The 18,424-nt window shown below is 38.9% G+C and overlaps 1 protein-coding gene across 1 annotated transcript; it reads right to left on the reverse strand.

Annotated features, from left to right (window-relative positions):
- Positions 1–983: 983 nt before the first annotated feature.
- Positions 984–6,002, reverse strand: LOC113743886 (uncharacterized). Its single transcript, XM_027271963.1, has 3 exons — positions 5,616–6,002; positions 5,231–5,462; positions 984–1,144 (listed from the first exon to the last, which is right to left on the reverse strand). Exons 1-3 carry the CDS (start codon positions 6,000–6,002, stop codon positions 984–986), a joined length of 780 nt encoding a protein of 259 aa, XP_027127764.1.
- Between the last annotated feature and the right edge of the window lie 12,422 nt (positions 6,003–18,424).

An 18,424-nucleotide genomic window follows, 5' to 3' on the forward strand; every position in this document is an offset into this window, starting at 1 on the left:
ACACTTAAAATACTAATCCTCCAAGGTAGTTCCTCTTGCACCACTAATACTCCTTCTTACTAGTCTAAAATTAATTCTCCAAGATCATTGCACTTGCGGACTGAATTTTGCTTCAAAAAATGTGTATTCGCTATTTCTTTCTAAACGAGCCGCAGAAAAATTAAATTCACTAACGAAACGTTTTAAAACATAAAATGAGACATTGTTTTATGCAAATGAAATTAAAATGAATGAAATAATTAATCGGAGAAAACGGATAATTAAATAATTAAATAGGCCAGTAAAATAAAATTAAAGTAAGAAAAATTCGGGTCCTCACAGATTAGTGTGAACGAATTTTTTTGCCAAAAACTTGTGTTTTGCGACTCTCTTTTCCAAGAGATCTTCACTTGAATACTTGAGATTTGTTCTTGAGTGTTCTTTGACTTATCAACCAATAAACCACAATTGGTTGTGGTGTTTTCTACGAACAACCTTGGTTCACTTTCTTGTTTAGTTGTGAGTTGAGATTAAGTTCAATAGGTTCACAACTTCACGAGTTAGAAGGGTCAAGAGTTTTCGCAACTCCAACTTGATTCTTTGTCTAGATCTGGGGCTTCGTGGGATACGATTTCATACCTTCGAACGGGTTCGTATCAAAGAAGAACAAAAACTCCTTTTGAAATTGCTAAAGTTTTACGAGAATATCGTAAAAACAAGCAGAAACAAAAGGACGAAGAGAAAAGAAAAAAAGAAAGGGAAAAAGAAAAAGAAATAATTCAAGAACAAGAGAGTTATTTAATGTATACAAATATACATTCTAACCCAGAATTCTCTTTTAAATAGGGAAAAGGAACTACAGTTTACAATAATCCCTTGTCCTCTATGCTTCAAGAGATTCATGAAAAATCACTGCCATATATTTCTACATATGATGAAAAGGGATAAGATTCTCAAATTTCAAAATCAGAACAAGAATTTGAATCAGAAGATAATCAAAGTTCTTAATCCACAAATATAGAATCTGAAATTGAAGAATCTGGTGAAACTGAAAGTTTTGATGAAGAAGAAAAGACTCTAGCACTCCCTATTATGAATATAGCAACAAAAGCTGAAGTTGTCCATCCAGAAGATGAAGAGGAAGAAATTGGTGAAACCTCTAATACTTCTCAAAGGACATATTCCAAGATCAAAGGAGCACAAATCTTCACTATAGATGATATACCTTCATCAAAATGGGAAGCAAGATTTCAAGATTTTCATGCTTGGATGATTATTCAAAATCTTACCAAAGAATATCATTTTAAAATCTTATCTGACTTTACTGCTCGATTTCTAGGAATCCTAAAAGATTGGTGGGCAAACCTAGGAGAACAAGAAAAGATGTTTTTCTTAACCCGCGAAGATTTTTCTGAAAATATTAATATCCTACATCTAATGTTCATTGGTGACATTAAAGAAAGCAAAGAAACAAAAAGAAAGGAATTTTTTCAAATGAAATGTTTTCTCATATGATCACAAAGATCTTAATAAACATTTCAAGAAAATGATCCAATTGTTATTTGCTCTTGGTGCTGATATTAATTTGAAGTAAGCTTTTGTAAGTTTTCTTCCTAAGTCTCTCGCTGATGGTGTTGAATTGTATATTCATAATAAATATGGTTCCATTCTAAGTCTTTCTACAGGTCAAATTAAACAAGCAGTTTTCCTCTCACTAGATGATTTGTGTAATAAATGGAAGGTTATTCGAGAATATCTTAAGGGAGATGTTTGCTTGGATCAAGCTTGTAAAAAGCCAGAACTTATAACAAAAGGGAAATGTCAAGCATGCAGTTCTCACAAGAGAAAGAAGAAATTCAAAAAATTCAGAAGCTTTAAAAAGAGCTATCCAAGAAGATCTTTCAGGAAAAGATGGAAGTACTTCAAGAGAAAGGAGAAAAAATTCAAAGGAAAGAAAGGAAATAAATTTTTCATTTGTTGAAAGCCAGGACATTTTGCAACCAATTGTCCTTAAAATCGAAAGGAAGTTAAATTAATCTCCAAAATTCAGAATGAATTTCAAATTCAATTCTCTGATTTAGAATCTGAATTTTTTGAGCAAGAAGACATTACTGACCACACTCTTTTGGCTTTACCGGTCCCAAAAGAAATGCTCACAATTAAACCTATGGTGACAACTATGACGCCCCCACTTCTCCCAAAGGCGAACCAAAGGGTATCGGCGGGACGTCTGCCTAACTCTCGCCATGACTCGATACAAGTCAAATCCAAACTTAAAGATAAACAACCGACAATAAAAGTAAAAGTAGAGAAAGGTCACTTCCTTAAATAAACTTTCAAATCTTACATCACAAATTCTCAAAAGTACATCAACTTTCCCAAAATACAACCACTATAAGTCGACTAGTCAATTACATCCTAAGATTTTTGATCAAAAGTAATCAAGTCGGCTTTCCCAAAATTCTTTCCAAACCGAGCTCCTATTAAGGAAAACAAACGAATGGGGTGAGCTAACGCTCAGCAAGGCCAAGAAACACATGCAAACACATAGTTCAAGTAACAATAACACTTGTACAAGAAATAAAACCAGAAAATTCAGGTAATTCATAGATAACAATAAAACACACTTAATAAGGATACAGAAGCTCTCAGGAGCTAATTTCTACTTGTTTTGCCAAGATTCGATCCAATACCTCCACGTGATGACACTTCGTCAACCGGGTAGGCATCAAGTCCGTAGAAGCTCCACTTTAGTTCCCCATCCATCATTTTAGCCTCTCGGATCCGTAACCAAACACTTACTGGGTGGGCGATACTACTTGAGTATGCCAAGTAAGATCTCTCAAAAGATCAAGCTTTTGTTTTCTCATGGTCTACCAGGCTTCCCGACCAAGCCCATGCCGGCTCGAGTCGCAAGGTTGGCCAATGAGATTTGGGCATCCCCTGATGTACGATTACGATTGCAACAATTCACTCAATTCAATTATCACTTCACTTCACACAATACAATTATAAATTCACTTAAAAGAGAACGAGTACGATAAAGTACACACTCGTCTTGACAATTCTAAATCACTTAATTAACAAGAAACAATTGAAGTAACTAGCAACGATTCATGCACTTGACACTCACTAAGTCAAAACAAGTGAGTAAGTGAGCAAATAAAGTCTTTAGTTGTCCGCTCCGAGATTCTCTTCAAGATCCTCTTGAGTGCCTGAAGAAATAACGATCAACTATCACTCACAACCACTTATCAATCAAGGAAGAAAGTATACTTGCTTAAAACTAAGACATTGTCAAAAAAGAGAACTTTAATCTATCGAAAATCGACGTTCAAAAGTGAGAATTTAAAGTCACAAGGGAAAACTTGTATGACCCATGAAGTCAAGTTTAAAGCGGTCAATCAATATCGAAAGAAGGTGAAAAGTTCTCAAAAGCTCGTTTTCTAAGAAATCAAGAATTTTCAGCTTGGCGCAACAAAACTTGGAAAATCAGATCTTGAGTTTGGTACGTCCAAAATGGAAAAATTTATACCGTTGGAAATTAGATTCGGAGCGCTAAAAGTTCCCAAAAGAACTTTTTCCAGATTCCAACTAGAAAGCATCATAATTCAGCTCAAAGTTACAATTCCAAGAAGACAGGACAGAACTAGTCTTGGTTTTCAACAATGTTTGGAAATTCGGAAAAATTCACAGGAAGTGAATCAGTCTCTGAAATTTATAACACAACAAGAGTTCCAAATTAAGTTTTAAACACGACAAGCAGAACTAAATTTGGAGTTTTGAGCAACAAGATATAATAGTTTGAAGTTGGCTGAATTTGGCAACCTGTTCAGAAAATTTCCAGTCACCAAGCCTCAACACAGTTTCGAAATCAAACCATATCTGACACTACACAAGTCCAAATTGAGAATGGTTTATGGCATTAAAAAGTAGGTTCAAAATTCTGTATTCCATTAGAAGACATTGTTCCGAAAATATTTTCACAAGTGGGACAAAATTGATCCACAAGATGCAGCTTCCCAGTTTCATTCGGACAAACAAACAAAGCAGGACAGTCCACTTTGCCAACTCGCTACGGTTTACTCAAAGTAAACTAGCAGGCGATTGAATGCTGCAAATGGCACTCAATTTTGACTTTTGTACAAAGAGTTATGTTCAGACAAAGTACCACTGGTTGGCTACCCTGCTAGCGAATTTCCAAAATTTGAACTTTTCCAAAACTCAAGTTTTAGGTAGCCATTTGAAATAATTTTCGAAAGGCACATTATACACACATAATACAACATATATCAATCAATTTAGCAACTATATAATCATCAAAATTTTGAATTTAAAGCAGGACATCAAAATAGAATTTCAGCTAGATCGCTTCCTCACGGTTTCTTCCACTTCCTCCCCACTACCAAACCATAATCAAGCTATAAATCACATAAACAACCATAATCAAGCAATATAGCCTCAAGTCAACTACCTAAAGGCCTCCTCAAGACATCTAGCTTAGGATTTAAAACAAGATAAATGTTTCCTCAAGTGCGCTAGCCTATAAACTTCATTAGGGTTTCAAACCCATGAAAGCTAACCACTAATCTTCTTATAATTTGAAAAATTAGAGGAGAGGTTACCTCTCCAAGCTTAGAACCCTAGTTGTAAGTAAGTGTTTCTACCCAAAATTTCACCAAGAAACTCCACAATCCGTCACCTTTCTTCTTGCTATAGTGAAATTCCAAGAGATTAGGAAGCTAGATGAAGAAAGCAAGCAAACTTGGAGCTAAAATAAATGGAGTTTCCTTTCCCCTTTCCCTTGCTTGAGTTCAGCCAAGAGAGGAGAGAGAGATGAGGGAGTTTGAGTGATGAATCTTGTTTGGGAAGATTGAAGAAAAGTAGTCATTAAGTTTTGGAAGAAAGTCAATCCTTAATAGTGTCTCAAATAGGGTTTCGTACTGCCACTTTCTCTCTTGTTTGGTACACTTATACACTAATCCTCCAAGGTAATTCCTCTAACACTGTAATTACTTGCACTTACGAGTCTAGTATTAATTTCTCAAGTTTCCACTTGGTTATACTGGCGCGACTTACGAGAATTTTCGATGCGAATGCAATAAAGCGAAATTTAAGGGGAATTCATGCAATACTAGAATAATTAAATAACACTAGGGCAAATAATTATAAAAATGACTAAATTAGGAATAAAGACATGAGTCCTCATATCCTCTTCCCCTTAAAAGAATTTCGTCCACGAAATTCATACCTTGATCTGGAAATAGGTCTGGATATTTCTTTCGAATCTGCTCTTCTACTTCCCAAGTTGCTTCTTCTACTCCATGGTTCCTCCATAGAACTTTTACTAGAGGGATTCGCTTATTCCTTAGTTCCTTCACTTTACGATCCAGAAGCTTCACTGGTTTATCGTCATAAGTCAATGTCTCGTCAATCTCAATATTTTCTGGTTGCAGTACATAGGAGGGATCTGGATGATACTTCTTGAGCATAGACACATGAAAAATATTATGAATTTGAGACAAACTTGGTGGCATTTCCAACTTATAAGCCACGTTTCCCACACGTTGAATAATCTTATAAGGTCCTACAAATCTAGGTTGCAATTTCTTTCCTTTTCCTACCATCAAACTCACTTTTAGAGGAGTGATCTTAAGGAAAACTTGATCTCCAACTGCAAACTCTAAATCCTTCCTTCGATTATCTGCATAGCTCTTTTGACGGTTCTGAGCTGTCTGAATCCTTTGGCGTATTAACTTTACCTTTTCTCGCGCCTCCTCAATCCATGGTACTGTAGTTGGGTCTAAGATCTTTCTTTCATCTATTTCATCCCAACAAATCGGAGATCTACACTTCCGGCCATAAAGAGCTTCATACGGAGCCATTTGAATGGATGAATGGAAGCTATTATTGTAAGCAAATTCTACCAATGTTAAGTACTTACTCCAACTCTCACCAAAATCCAAAATACAGGATCTCAACATGTCATCAAGAGTCTGAATTTGTCCTTTCTGACTGTCCATCAGTCTGTGGGTAGTAAGTAGTGTTAAAACTCAATTTAGTCCCTAGCATTTCTTGCATCTTCTACCAGAACCGAGAAATAAACCGAGGGTTTCGATCAGATACAATACTCACTGGTATTCCATGTAGCCTTAAAATCTCATTCAAATATAACTTAGCTAACTTCTCCAGGGAGTACTTCATACTAATCAGCAGAAAATGAGCAGATTTGGTCAATCTATCCACTAGTATCCAAACGGTGTCGTAACCTCTTTGTGTCTTTGGCAATCCAGATAAAAAATTCATGGTGATATTTACCCATTTCCACTTGGGTATCACTAAAGGTTGCAATAGGTCAGATGGTTTCTGATGCTCGACTTTAACCTGCTGGCAAATCAAACAAGTCTAGATAAACCGAGCAATTTCCTTCTTCATGTTCTCCCACCAGTATAAGCTCTTCAAGTCTTGGTACATTTTATTCTCTCCAGAATGTACCGTATACTTAAATCGGCAAGTTTCTTCTAAAATTTTCCTTTTTAGCCTTTCATCTTTTGGCACCACTATGCGTTTTCGAAATCTTAGTACACCATTTATTTCCAAATTAAAATCTGACTTTTCTCCCTTCTTAACTTTCACCAACCACTTTTGTACTTCAGAATCCTTCTCTTGTGCCTCTTTGATACGATCTAGCAAAACGGATTTCACGACAATGTTCTCAAGAATCATTTTTCTCGATTCGAGACGAGAGTTCCAAATACTAACCTCTTCCAACAAGTGTAATTCTTTAATCATCGATCTTGCCACTTGCATTTGACGATTTAAAGTATCGGCCACCACATTAACTTTTCCTGGGTGATAATTGATCGTGTAATCATAATTCTCTAAAATTTCACCCATCTACGTTGTCTCAAATTCAACTCTTTTTAGAAAAACAAGTACTTAAGGCTCTTGTGGTCGGTAAAAACCTCAAACGTTACTCCATATAGGTAATGTCTCCACTTCTTCAATGCAAACACTACGGCCGCTAACTCCAAATCGTGCGTTGGATAGTTTCTCTCGTGAGGTTTTAACTTCCTAGAGGCATATGCGATCACCTTATCATTCTGCATCAATACACACCCCAAACCTTCGTTTGAAGTATCTGTATAGACCACAAAGCTATCCTTTCTATTAGGTAAAACTAAAACAGGTGCCCTAGTCAAATGTCTCTTTAACTCCTGAAAACTTTCTTTACACTTAGGGCTCCATATAAATTTTCCACTTTTCTTAGTCAACTCAGTCATGGGTCCCACAATCTTAGAGAAATCTTTGATAAACCTCCGATAATACCCAGCTAAACCTAAGAAACTTCGAACTTCAATAGGGTTTTCCGGTTGCTTTTACTTAGAAACTGCTTCAACTTTGGTCGAGTCCACCTTAATTCCTTCCTTGGAAATGATGTGACCTAAGAAAGTCACTTCTTTCAACTAAAATTCACATTTGCTAAACTTAGCATACAACTGATGTTCCCTCAAGGCTTGCAAAATAATTCTCAAATGTTTCTCATGATCCTCCAAAGTCTTAGTGTGAGAACCCGTAAATTTCCTTATTTCTAGGCCTTATTTTAATTATTTGCACGCCTTTTATGCATTTTCTTTATTAAAAAATTTTCTAAATAATTTTTATGAGTAAATATAGTTTTTAGATGATTTTTCTAGTATCGGTTAGATTTTGAGAAATTAAGAGCGTATACTGGACGTGGGACCCGCTAGTGCGGAAAGTTCGGAAAAATTCGGCCAATTAGGTTAAGTTTGGGATACTGGGATTAATTTACTAGGTGCTAAGAGATAATTAGAGGTTGTTATATGGATGAGAGTGAAGAGACAAAAGGATAACCATGTATTAATTATAGTGACAAGTGTCACTTGGAGAATTGTTCTTACTTTTGACCACTATTCATTACTTTACCAAATAAATCAAAAATTGATCCAAAAATCACTCAAAATTTCCAAGCTTTGGCCGACTCTCTCTCTCAAGAAAACAAGGGAAGAAAACTCTCAATCTTTTGCTTCTAATCTTGCCTAAATCTTGTGTTTCAATCGATTAAACTTGAAAGTTCTCCATAAAAATCCTTCTCTTAGTAGTTGTGAGGTGATTAGTGAAGTGGATTGGAAGATTAAGGTGCCAAGTTGCTCTTTTCCTTTGGTTACTAAGGTGAGTAGTGAAAGAACCCCTCTCCTCTATCTAATGATGTCTAATTAATGATTTGTGGTAGCCTAAGAGGTGATTTTGTGGATTATATCATGATTTTGGTTGAATTTGGTGAAGTTTTATAATTATTCATGAATTTTCTGATTTAATATGATTCATATGTTGTGGCCATGGATGATGATTGGAAATGATCTTGAATGAAGCTAGAAGGTGTAAATTGTGGTTAATTGCAGAAAATTTCTGCTTTGGAAAGAAATTTTGGAAGTTAGGGTTTCATTTCCCCTCATTCTGCCCGGTACTGTTCATCATAGTTAGAGACCAAATTAGCCTTGGGTTAAAACATGAAAGTTTTAGGGAATGATATTTTAGAGATGCCTACAAAATTTCAGGCCAATCGGAGTAGTGCAACTTGTGAAAAGACTGAAATACCCCTGCTACCCTGTTTCTACCCGAACTTCATAATTGCTTCTGTAATTGGTTAATTTGGTTGAGAATAATTCTGATTTGGTTTTTTACATCTTCTTAAGAAATGTATCCTGGTGTCTTAGCTTTCGGATGGCTTTGGAATCACTTGATTTGGACTTAGGTAGCCTGAATTACGGTTCGTTAACTAGAATGCGATTTGTTAACCTATTTTTGCGGTTCTGGTTTAGTATATTGAATTTTTTACCTGGTTTCACTAGAAACTGGACTGAGTGGCCTTCTTCAACATTGTATCCCTATCTGTTAGCTTCGAAACGGTGTATATTGAACCTCCATCTGATAATCGTAGTGCCAATGGTGCCAAAACCGCTAAATGATGTCAAAAACTGTTTTTTTGGGGTTTAGAACTTAACTTCATTCCCGGATTTCCTTAGCTTACTTTAGTACTTATACATTCTAATGGAACCTTATTTTGGTAGTATGTGGAATTGGTTTATGACTTGGAATCGAGTCTTATTGTGCTTATTTGAATATTTTAGTGCGTGACGGTGAGTAAAGACGCTCTTTGGGCGGAAGTTCACGAAATTCCACTTGCTTGCTTGGTGAGTGTACTACTCACTTGTTTGTTTACAATGTGGCTTTACTATATTGAACTTGATGCCTTGAAGGCTTATTTGCACTGTTGAAACTGATTAAAGTGAGGGTGTACTTGATCGCCCTCACCCCTTTTGTATACGACTGTCTACTGTTTCACTGTGGTACTTGAAATGTACATGGAAAACTGGATTTGGTGTCGTTTGGACGAGGATCCAACGGCTTTTACTGTTACTACGGAGCTCAACCCCATTGGTAGTCGATTGAATCAAGCCAGTGAGGGCTTGGTCGTGAAAGTTGACGAGCCATGGGGACTGTTATATGGAATCTTGTAGTAGTGAGACTCTTGATTCCGGTATACTCGAGTATTACCAAATTTCTACTGTTTGGAGTTCGGGCCCGGTAGGGGTATGTTGGGTGGAAGGAATGGAAGTAAAGTGGAGCCTACGGTTAGTTACTCTTAAACATTGACGGAGGGTCAATGAGATCCAGTCAAGAATGCAAGCGAGGAAAGGGGCTCTTGAGAGCCGCCCGTATCCTTTTATTAACTCTATTGATGCGTGCTATTGGCTTACTTTTGATGATTTGGAATGAAAAGCTTTATGCTTATATGAACTTTGCTGCTTAAGTGGTAGTATATCACTGGGCGTAAGATCACTCTATTCCTTTTGTTTTCCTTACAGGAAATTGAATGCTTTTGGAAAGGCCATGAATGTTGATTGCCGAGTTGAGCTTATGTCAATGTATTTTGAAATAGCTCCTTTTGGGCAAAACCCTAAGTGTATTTTGACCCAATTATTTCCCTTTTGTTTTTGTAAATTTACAAACGTATGTGTATAACACTGTTTTAACCCCGTTTATGTGTCCTATTTAGTTGGGAATGTTTTTTCGAGTTATATGACATGGCACCCACTATTCACCGACGGTTTAGTTTGCGTTTGGCTATTTTGCGATTTCGGCTTGTGTGAGTGCGTATTATTTTCCCGAAACGTCTTGGATCGTGTTTGCCTGCACCGTTAGTCCTGGCGAGAGCTGGGCAGGCAGTCTGCTAACCTCTTTGGTTCGCCTTTGGAAAAAGTGGGGCTGTCACAGGTGGTATCAGAGCCATTTCGCGTGGTCTCTACGCGGAGAGAGCTTGGGCCAAGTGGTGTTATGGTCCTGCTTTCGTGAATGTGTCAAAAGGTATAAGTGCTCTTTTGAGCGTAAGCTATGAACTGTGCATGTCATAAGTGTAAGGATCATTATCATGGGACTTGAGGAAGCTAGGTATGTATGTCGGGTAGGAATCTTTAATATGGATGATTTACGCTTGGGACCGGCCGGCTCGAGTTGTGAATCATCTTAGATGGGATTCTTGCGCCCGGATACGAAAGAAATGAGAGCCTAGGTTAGAAAGGATTGGGCGAACTAGAAATGCGATTCTATGGAACTTCGTGTGGTTTGTTCGGGTATGGTTAAGCTTGATCAACCTTGATTAAGATTAAATGGTGTTGTTCTCGTAGATTATGGACTGAGCCCTAGGGGGGGGAAAGCTTTTCGTGAGTTCTTTTGTGCTCGTGACCTAGTCTATCTATAGTACTTTTGGGAGGACCCCTTTTGTTTCATGGGATGACTTTGTATGTACTTGACTGACTGTTCTGTATAATTGCTTGATCTGGTTATGTGTTCTATGTATATGTGTTATGTGTTTAAATGCTCTACGAGGTAGTTTTTTTAGTTAATTGTTCTTGTTTAATTGTTCCTATTTAGTGCTACGAAAAGGAGGGTTAGGTGCCCTTTAACAGTATATTTATTTTGTGACCTAGATCGACTTAGATTGATGGAAGGCACTCGTAGTGGTAGAGGCCGTGGACGCGGGAGTAGGCAACCCACACCTGAAAGGGGCACTGGGGAAACCTCATCTGGACCTAACCCTGAACCTAGGGTTGATCCTAACATCCAAATAGCGGCTGCTATGCAGCAAATGACTAATTTACTAGCCCAAGTGGTGCACCAACAGGGTCAAAACCCTAACCCCAACCCTGGGAACCCCAGTAATCACGTGGAGAGCGAGGATAGGGCTCTCGAGAGGTTCCAGAAGTTTGCCCTACCAAAGTTTATCGGGGGGCCCGATCCGGACAAGCCGAAAGGTGGCTAGAGAAGATGGTGGATATCTTTGCCGCCCTACATTATATGGAGGAAAGGCACGTGACCTTCGCCGTCTTTCAACTGGAAGGGGCGGCCCGTTCCTGGTGGAACGTTATTCTGCAAAAATGGGAACGGGAACAAACGCCCAGGACCTGGGTGAATTTTATGCGGGAATTCAATGCTAAATTCTTCCCTCCTCTAGTTCAGGCGCGGAAGGAAGATGAATTTATTCGGCTTCGTCAGGGGGCCCAATCTGTAGCGGAGTACGAGAGTCAATTCACCCGCCTATCCAAATTTGCTCCCGAACTCATCATCACCGAGCAACGAAGAATACGACGATTTGTCCAGGGCCTGAACGTAGAAATCCAGAAGGACCTTGCGGTAGCCCAAATTAACGCCTTCAGTGATGCAGTGGAGAAGGCGCAACAAGTAGAGAATGCTAGGCTACAGGTGAGAAACTTCCAGGCGAAAAAGCGAGGATTTCCTGGAAGTAGTTCGGGGCAGGGGGATGAGAGTACCCCTTACAAGTTTAGGCGGGGAACGGGAGAAGAAAGGATGCCGGGAGTGTCACGAGAGGGCCCGTCACGAGGCGGCCAAGTGGGGAGAGGCCAGAGAGGAGGTTCGGCTTCTGCAGCACGCGGACCTTGCGGGTATTACAGAAAGTCAAACCACGCGGAGGATAATTGCTGGAAGAAGGAGGGAAAATGTTTGCGCTATGGAAGTGCAAACCATCAGTTCGCTACTTGTCCAGTCCTATCACGAGATGGAAAGGGGAGTCAGCAATCGACGAGGACTAATTCCGAACCGGCCAAAGTAGAATGGACCAAACCTAAGGTAGCGGCTCGAATGTATTCACTGGAGCCACAACAGGTCCCCGATTTTTCTAAAATTGAGAAAGGTACGATTTCGGTATTTCACCGATTTGCGAAAATCTTAGTAGATCCCGGTGTTACTCATTCATTTGTCAACCCTAATTTTATGTACGGAATAGATACAAAACCTGCTCGTCTACCCTACGACCTGAAAGTAGTGCTCCTATGGGGAAACATCGTTTGAGCACTGGTATGGGTTGTAAGGATTGCCGCGTTTGGGTAGGAGAGAAGGTTTGGGGTATGTGTTGACGCAAAACCAGAATGTGAAATCTTTTGCCTCTAAGAAATTGAAACCCAACGAACAAAAACTATCCAACCCACGATCTGGAGTTAGTCGCAGTTGTTTTCGCTCGGGAAAAGTGGAGAAATCATGGGATAGAAGAGACTGCCTGGGAGGTGGAAGAAGAGATGCGAAAGAAATATCCTGAACTGTTCGTGCATGAAGGTGAGAAAATTTCGAGGGCGAAATTCTTTTAAGGGAGAGAGAGTGTGAGAACCCGTAAATTTTCTTATTTCTAGGCCTTATTTTAATTATTTGCACGCCTTTTATGTATTTTCTTTATTAGAAAATTTTCTAAATAATTTTTATGAGTAAATATAGTTTTTAGATGATTTTTCTAGTATCGGTTAGATTTTGAGAAATTAAGAGCGTATACTGGACGTGGGATCCGCTAGTGCGGAAAGTTCGAAAAAATTCGGCCAATTAGGTTAAGTTTGGGATACTGTGATTAATTTACTAGGTACTAAGAGATAATTAGAGGTTGTTATATGGATGAGAGTGAAGAGACAAAAGGATAACCATGTATTAATTATAGTGACAAGTGTCACTTGGAGAATTGTTCTTACTTTTGACCACTATTCATTACTTTACCAAATAAATAAAAAATTGACCCAAAAATCACTCAAAATTTCCAAGCTTTGCCCGACTCTCTCTCTCTCAAGAAAACAAGGGAAGAAAACTCTCAATCTTTTGCTTCTAATCTTGCCTAAATCTTGTGTTTCAATCGATTAAACTTGAAAGTTCTCAATAAAAATCCTTCTCTTAGTAATTGTGAGGTGATTAGTGAAGTGGGTTGGAAGATTAAGGTACCAAGTTGCTCTTTTCCTTTGGTTACTAAGGTGAGTAGTGAAGGAACCCCACTCCTCTATCTAATGATGTCTAATTAATGATTTGTGGTAGCCTAAGAGGTGATTTTGTGGATTATATCATGATTTTGGTTGAATTTGGTGAAGTTTTATAATTATTCATGATTTTTCTGATTTAATATGATTCATATGTTGTGGCCATGGATGATGATTGGAAATGATCTTGAATGAAGCTATAAGGTGTAAATTGTGGTTAATTGCAGAAAATTTCTGCTTTGGAAAGAAATTTTGGAAGTTAGGGTTTCATTTTCCCTCATTCTGCCCGGTACTGTTCATCATAATTAGAGGCCAAATTAGCCTTGGGTTAAAACATGGAAGTTGTAGGGAATGATATTTTAGAGATTCCTACAAAATTTCAGGCCAATCGGAGTAGCGTATCTTGTGAAAAGACTGAAATATCCCTGCTGCCCTGTTTCTACCCGAACTTGATAATTGCTTCTGTAATTGGTTAATTTGGTTGAGAATACTTCTGATTTGGTTTTTGACATCTTCTTAAGAAATGTAGCCTGGTGTCTTAGCTTTCGGATGGCTTTGAAATCACTTGATTTGGACTTAGGTAGCCTGAATTACGGTTCGTTAACTAGAATACGATTTGTTAACCTATTTTTTCTGTTCTGGTTTAGTATATTGAATTTTTGACCTAGTTGCACTAGAAACTGGACTGAGTAGACTTCTTCAACATTGTAGCCCTATCTGTTAGCTTCGAAACGGTGTATATTGCATCTCCATCCGATAATCGTAGTGCCAATGGTACCAAAACCGCTAAATGATGTCAAAAACTATTTTTTTGGGGTTTAGAACTTAACTTCATTCCCGGATTTCCCTAGCTTACTTTAGTACTTATACATTCTAATGGAACCTTATTTTGGTAGTATGTGGAATTGGTTTATGACTTGGAATCGAGTCTTATTGTGCTTATTTGAATATTTTAGTGCGTGACGGTGAGTAAAGACGCTCTTTGGGCGGAAGTTCACGAAATTCCACTTGCTTGCTTGGTGAGTGTACTACTCACTTGTTTGTTTACAATGTGGCTTTACTATATTGAACTTGATGCCTTGAAGGCTTATTTGCACTGTTGAAACTGATTAAAGTGAGGGTGTACTTGATCGCCCTCACCCCTTTTGTATACGACTGTCTACTGTTTCACTGTGGTACTTGAAATGTACATGGAAAACTGGATTTGGTGTCGTTTGGACGAGGATCCAACAGCTTTTACTGTTACTACGGAGCTCAACCCCATTGGTAGTCGATTGAATCAAGCCAGCGAGGGCTTGGTCGTGAAAGTTGACGAGCCATGGGGACTGTTATATGGAATCTTGTAGTAGTGAGACTCTTGATTCCGGTATACTCGAGTATTACCAAATTTCTACTGTTTGGAGTTCGGGCCCGGTAGGGGTATGTTGGGTGGAAGGAATGGAAGTAAAGTGGAGCCTACGGTTAGTTACTCTTAAACATTGACGGAGGGTCAATGAGATCCGGTCAAGAATGCAAGCGAGGAAAGGGGCTCTTGAGAGCCGCCCGTATCCTTTTATTAACTCTATTGATGCGTGCTATTGGCTTACTTTTGATGAATTGGAATGAAAAGCTTTATGCTTATATGAACTTTGCTGCTTAAGTGGTAGTATCTCACTGGGCGTAAGCTCACTCTATTCCTTTTATTTTCCTTACAGGAAAGTGAATGCTTTTGGAAAGGCCGTGAATGTTGATTGCCGAGTTGAGCTTATGTCAATGTATTTTGAAATAGCTCCTTTTGGGCAAAACTCTAAGTGTATTTTGATCCAATTATCTCCCTTTTGTTTTTGTAAATTTACAAACGTATGTGTATAACACTGTTTTAACCCTGTTTATGTGTCCTATTTAGTTGGGAATGTTTTTCCGAGTTATATGACATGGCACCCACTATTCACCGACGGTTTAGTTTACGTTTGGCTATTTTGCGATTTCGGCTTGTGTGAGCGCGTATTATTTTCCCGAAACGTCTTGGATCGTGTTTGCCTGCACCGTTAGTCCTGGCGAGAGTTGGGCAGGCAGTCCGCTAACCTCTTTGGTTCGCCTTAGGGGAAAGTGGGGCTGTCACACTTAGAATACACCAATATATCGTCAATGAATACCACCACAAATTGGTCCAGATAAGGCTTAAAGATTCGGTGCATTAAGTCCATAAAAGCTGCAGGTGCATTAGTCAACCCAAACGGCATTACTGCAAACTCAAAGTGTCCGTACCTCGAGTTAAATGCAGTTTTAGGTATATATTTTTCCAAAATTCTCAACTGCTAATAACCCTGCCTGAGATCTAATTTTGAGAATACTATCGCCCCTTGCAATTGGTCAAATAATTCATCAATGTGGGGTAAATGGTACTTATTCTTGATGGTAACGTCATTCAAGTCTTGGTAGTCTATACACAACCTCAAGCTACCATCTTTCTTTTTAACGAATAATACCGGAGCTCCCCACGGTGAATCACTTTCTTTTATAAAACCCCGCTCTAGAAGGTCCTGTAATTAGAATTTCAGCTCTTTCAATTTAATTGGAGCCATTCTATAGGGCATTTTAGAGATAGGTTCTACTCCTGGAGTCACATCAATTTTAAAGGCTATCTCTCTCTCCAGTGGCAAAGACTCTAGTTCCTTGAAAAAAACATCCGGATATTTCTTTATTATGGGCATATCTTCCAATCTCACCTTATCACTAGGAGCATTTATAAGAAAAGCTGATACGAACGTCGCCAACCTTGTGACGAAACCCGTAAAAGATTAGCTTCAGGATCGACAAGAGGACACCAAGTTTGGAGCGGATGACCTCAACCCGTTAATCACGTGGTTAACGAACCTTGGTATAATGGTAGAAGACGCCACAACCTAGTGCGATTCTAGATTCCACATTTGAGTAGATTCTTGTGCGAAGCTAGTTGAACTTTTCAGGGAAATTTTCTACTTTCTTCAAGGGAAGCAAGCAGAACCTTGAGAACATTAGAGTGTTTTAAACACTTGAGTGATACACGAGTGACGAGTGTAAACATGTGAGCTTGTGTGGTAAGGAAAAATATCTTTTGTTTCACTAAATTTTTGCAGGTTTCCTCAATACATCATGGCGAATACGAGGCATTTAAAAGCTAGCTTACAACATCTTCTTCCTGATCCTAAGGGAGTCGAAGAAGTGGCATTACGTGGTGTAAATGAGCAGTTGGACATCGTCAAATCTCAGTTGCATTGTTGGTTTTATACTCGTTGTGGTGTCAAAGATAAAACATGCAGCTTGGCCATTGATAGGAGTTGTGAAGTCAATCTTGCAAGCGCTATCATGGTTCACAAATTAAATCTTCCAACCATTGATCATCTTCAACCGTATAAGTTGTCGAGTGCTCATGGTGATGTTTGGGTTACTAAACACACACTTGTACCTATTATTGAAGAAGCCTGATACGTAGATGCACGACAAAAGGACTACTAGTTATGCAACACAAAAACTTGGCAAATGACTCTATACAAGAGCTGGAAATTTGGACACTACTCTGGCTGGAAATTACTGGAAAAAATAAGCAGAACAACTGATTCAAGAAAGCTATAAAGATTTGACTCAATAACAACTGCCTAAAGAGTGCACCAACACTTGCTCTTGTTGCAGCAATTTAGGAAATAATGGATAGTGGAAATTTTTGGATTATTCCGGAACTAATCCCCTTTTCCTATCCCAAAAAGGATTTAACAGGCTGTAAAAACGAAATTGAAGTAAATCTGGACAGCCTTATTCAAGTTGGACTAAACTAATCAAATCCAACTTGGAATTGGAGTAGGGTTGGTGGTTGTTTTGGTGCTCGTTGTTCATCTCTATGTAAGGCTATAAATAGCCCACACTTCCAATGGTTTTAGGCATTCAATCAATAAATCAGATTTTGAGAGTTTTCTTGGTTTCTCCAAGGCTTCTTGAATACCTTAGAATTTCTCTAGGTGTTCGTGACTTATCAATCTAGAATCGCACTAGGTTGTGGCGTGATACGAACGTCGCCAACCTTGTGACGAAACCCGTAAAAGATTAGATTCAGGATCGACAAGAGGACACCAAGTTTGGAGCGGATGACCTCAACCCGTTAATCACGTGGTTAACGAACCTTGGTATAATGGTAGAAGACGCCACAACCTAGTGCGATTCTAGATTGATAAGTCACGAACACCTAGAGAAATTCTAAGGTATTCAAGAAGCCTTGGAGAAACCAAGAAAACTCTCAAAATCTGATTTATTGATTGAATGCCTAAATCCATTGGAAGTGTGGGCTATTTATAGCCTTACATAGAGATGAACAACTAAATGTGGAACTAGTCTAGAGTTGTGGTCTTGACTAAGACTAACAATTGTAGGCTTGACTATTTCCATAAGACTAAGAATTGTGGGGTTGACCAAACCTTATGAGGTCATCCCTTAGGTAAACAACCTTATGAGGTCATCGCTTAGGTAAATAACCTTATGAGGTCATCGCTTAGGTAAATAAGCAATGCTATGGACCATTAAGCCCTTATTACAATGACTTAATTAAAACAGCAAATGTGACTAGAGAAGGGTCACACATGGTTCTCTTTGACGTGCACTACATGGATGGCTTTCATTCCTTCATGCTCAAGTCCCTCAATGACCTTGGGGACAATTTCTTGGCCTTGTATCTCATGAACAAGTCCTTGGAGTTCCTCCCTCATCTTCTTAGCTCGTGCTCGAGTTACGGGTCCTAGGGGAACTCGAATAGTTCGCAATGGTGTCTCTTGGTTCGTATCATCCCCCTCCTCTTCAAAAGGATTTGTCCTCAAATCAGCTTCATCGTCTGCAAGAAAAGGAGATAGATCAGAGACATTGAATGTAGCGCTCACATTGTACTCACCGGGTAGGTCCAGTTTGTAAGCATTGTCATTGATGCGCTTGATGACTTGGAACGGCCCATCTCCTCGGGGAAGTAATTTATTGCGCCTTTGGACTGGGAACCTTTCCTTGCGTAGATGTAACCACACCCAGTCACCAGGTTCAAACACAACGCGTTGGCGTCCCTTGTTAACCCGTTGAGCAACTTGGTCCATCCTTCGCTCAATGTTTAGGCGTACCTGCTG

This window comes from Coffea arabica, chromosome 5e, assembly GCF_036785885.1.
Source record: "Coffea arabica cultivar ET-39 chromosome 5e, Coffea Arabica ET-39 HiFi, whole genome shotgun sequence".
Taxonomy (NCBI): Eukaryota; Viridiplantae; Streptophyta; class Magnoliopsida; order Gentianales; family Rubiaceae; genus Coffea; species Coffea arabica.

What these genes read in the sequence shown, in the direction of transcription:
- LOC113743886 (XM_027271963.1), bottom strand. Translation starts at nt 6,002, where the DNA reads ATGGACAGTCAGAAAGGACAAATTCAGACTCTTGATGACATGTTGAGA. An exon ending in TTAAGATCACTCCTCTAAAA is followed by an intron (nt 5,463 to 5,615) that starts GTGAGTTTGATG and finishes TCTATGCTCAAG; the next exon opens with AAGTATCATCCAGATCCCTC. An exon ending in AGACCTATTTCCAGATCAAG is followed by an intron (nt 1,145 to 5,230) that starts GTATGAATTTCG and finishes TCCTTTGAGAAG; the next exon opens with TATTAGAGGTTTCACCAATT.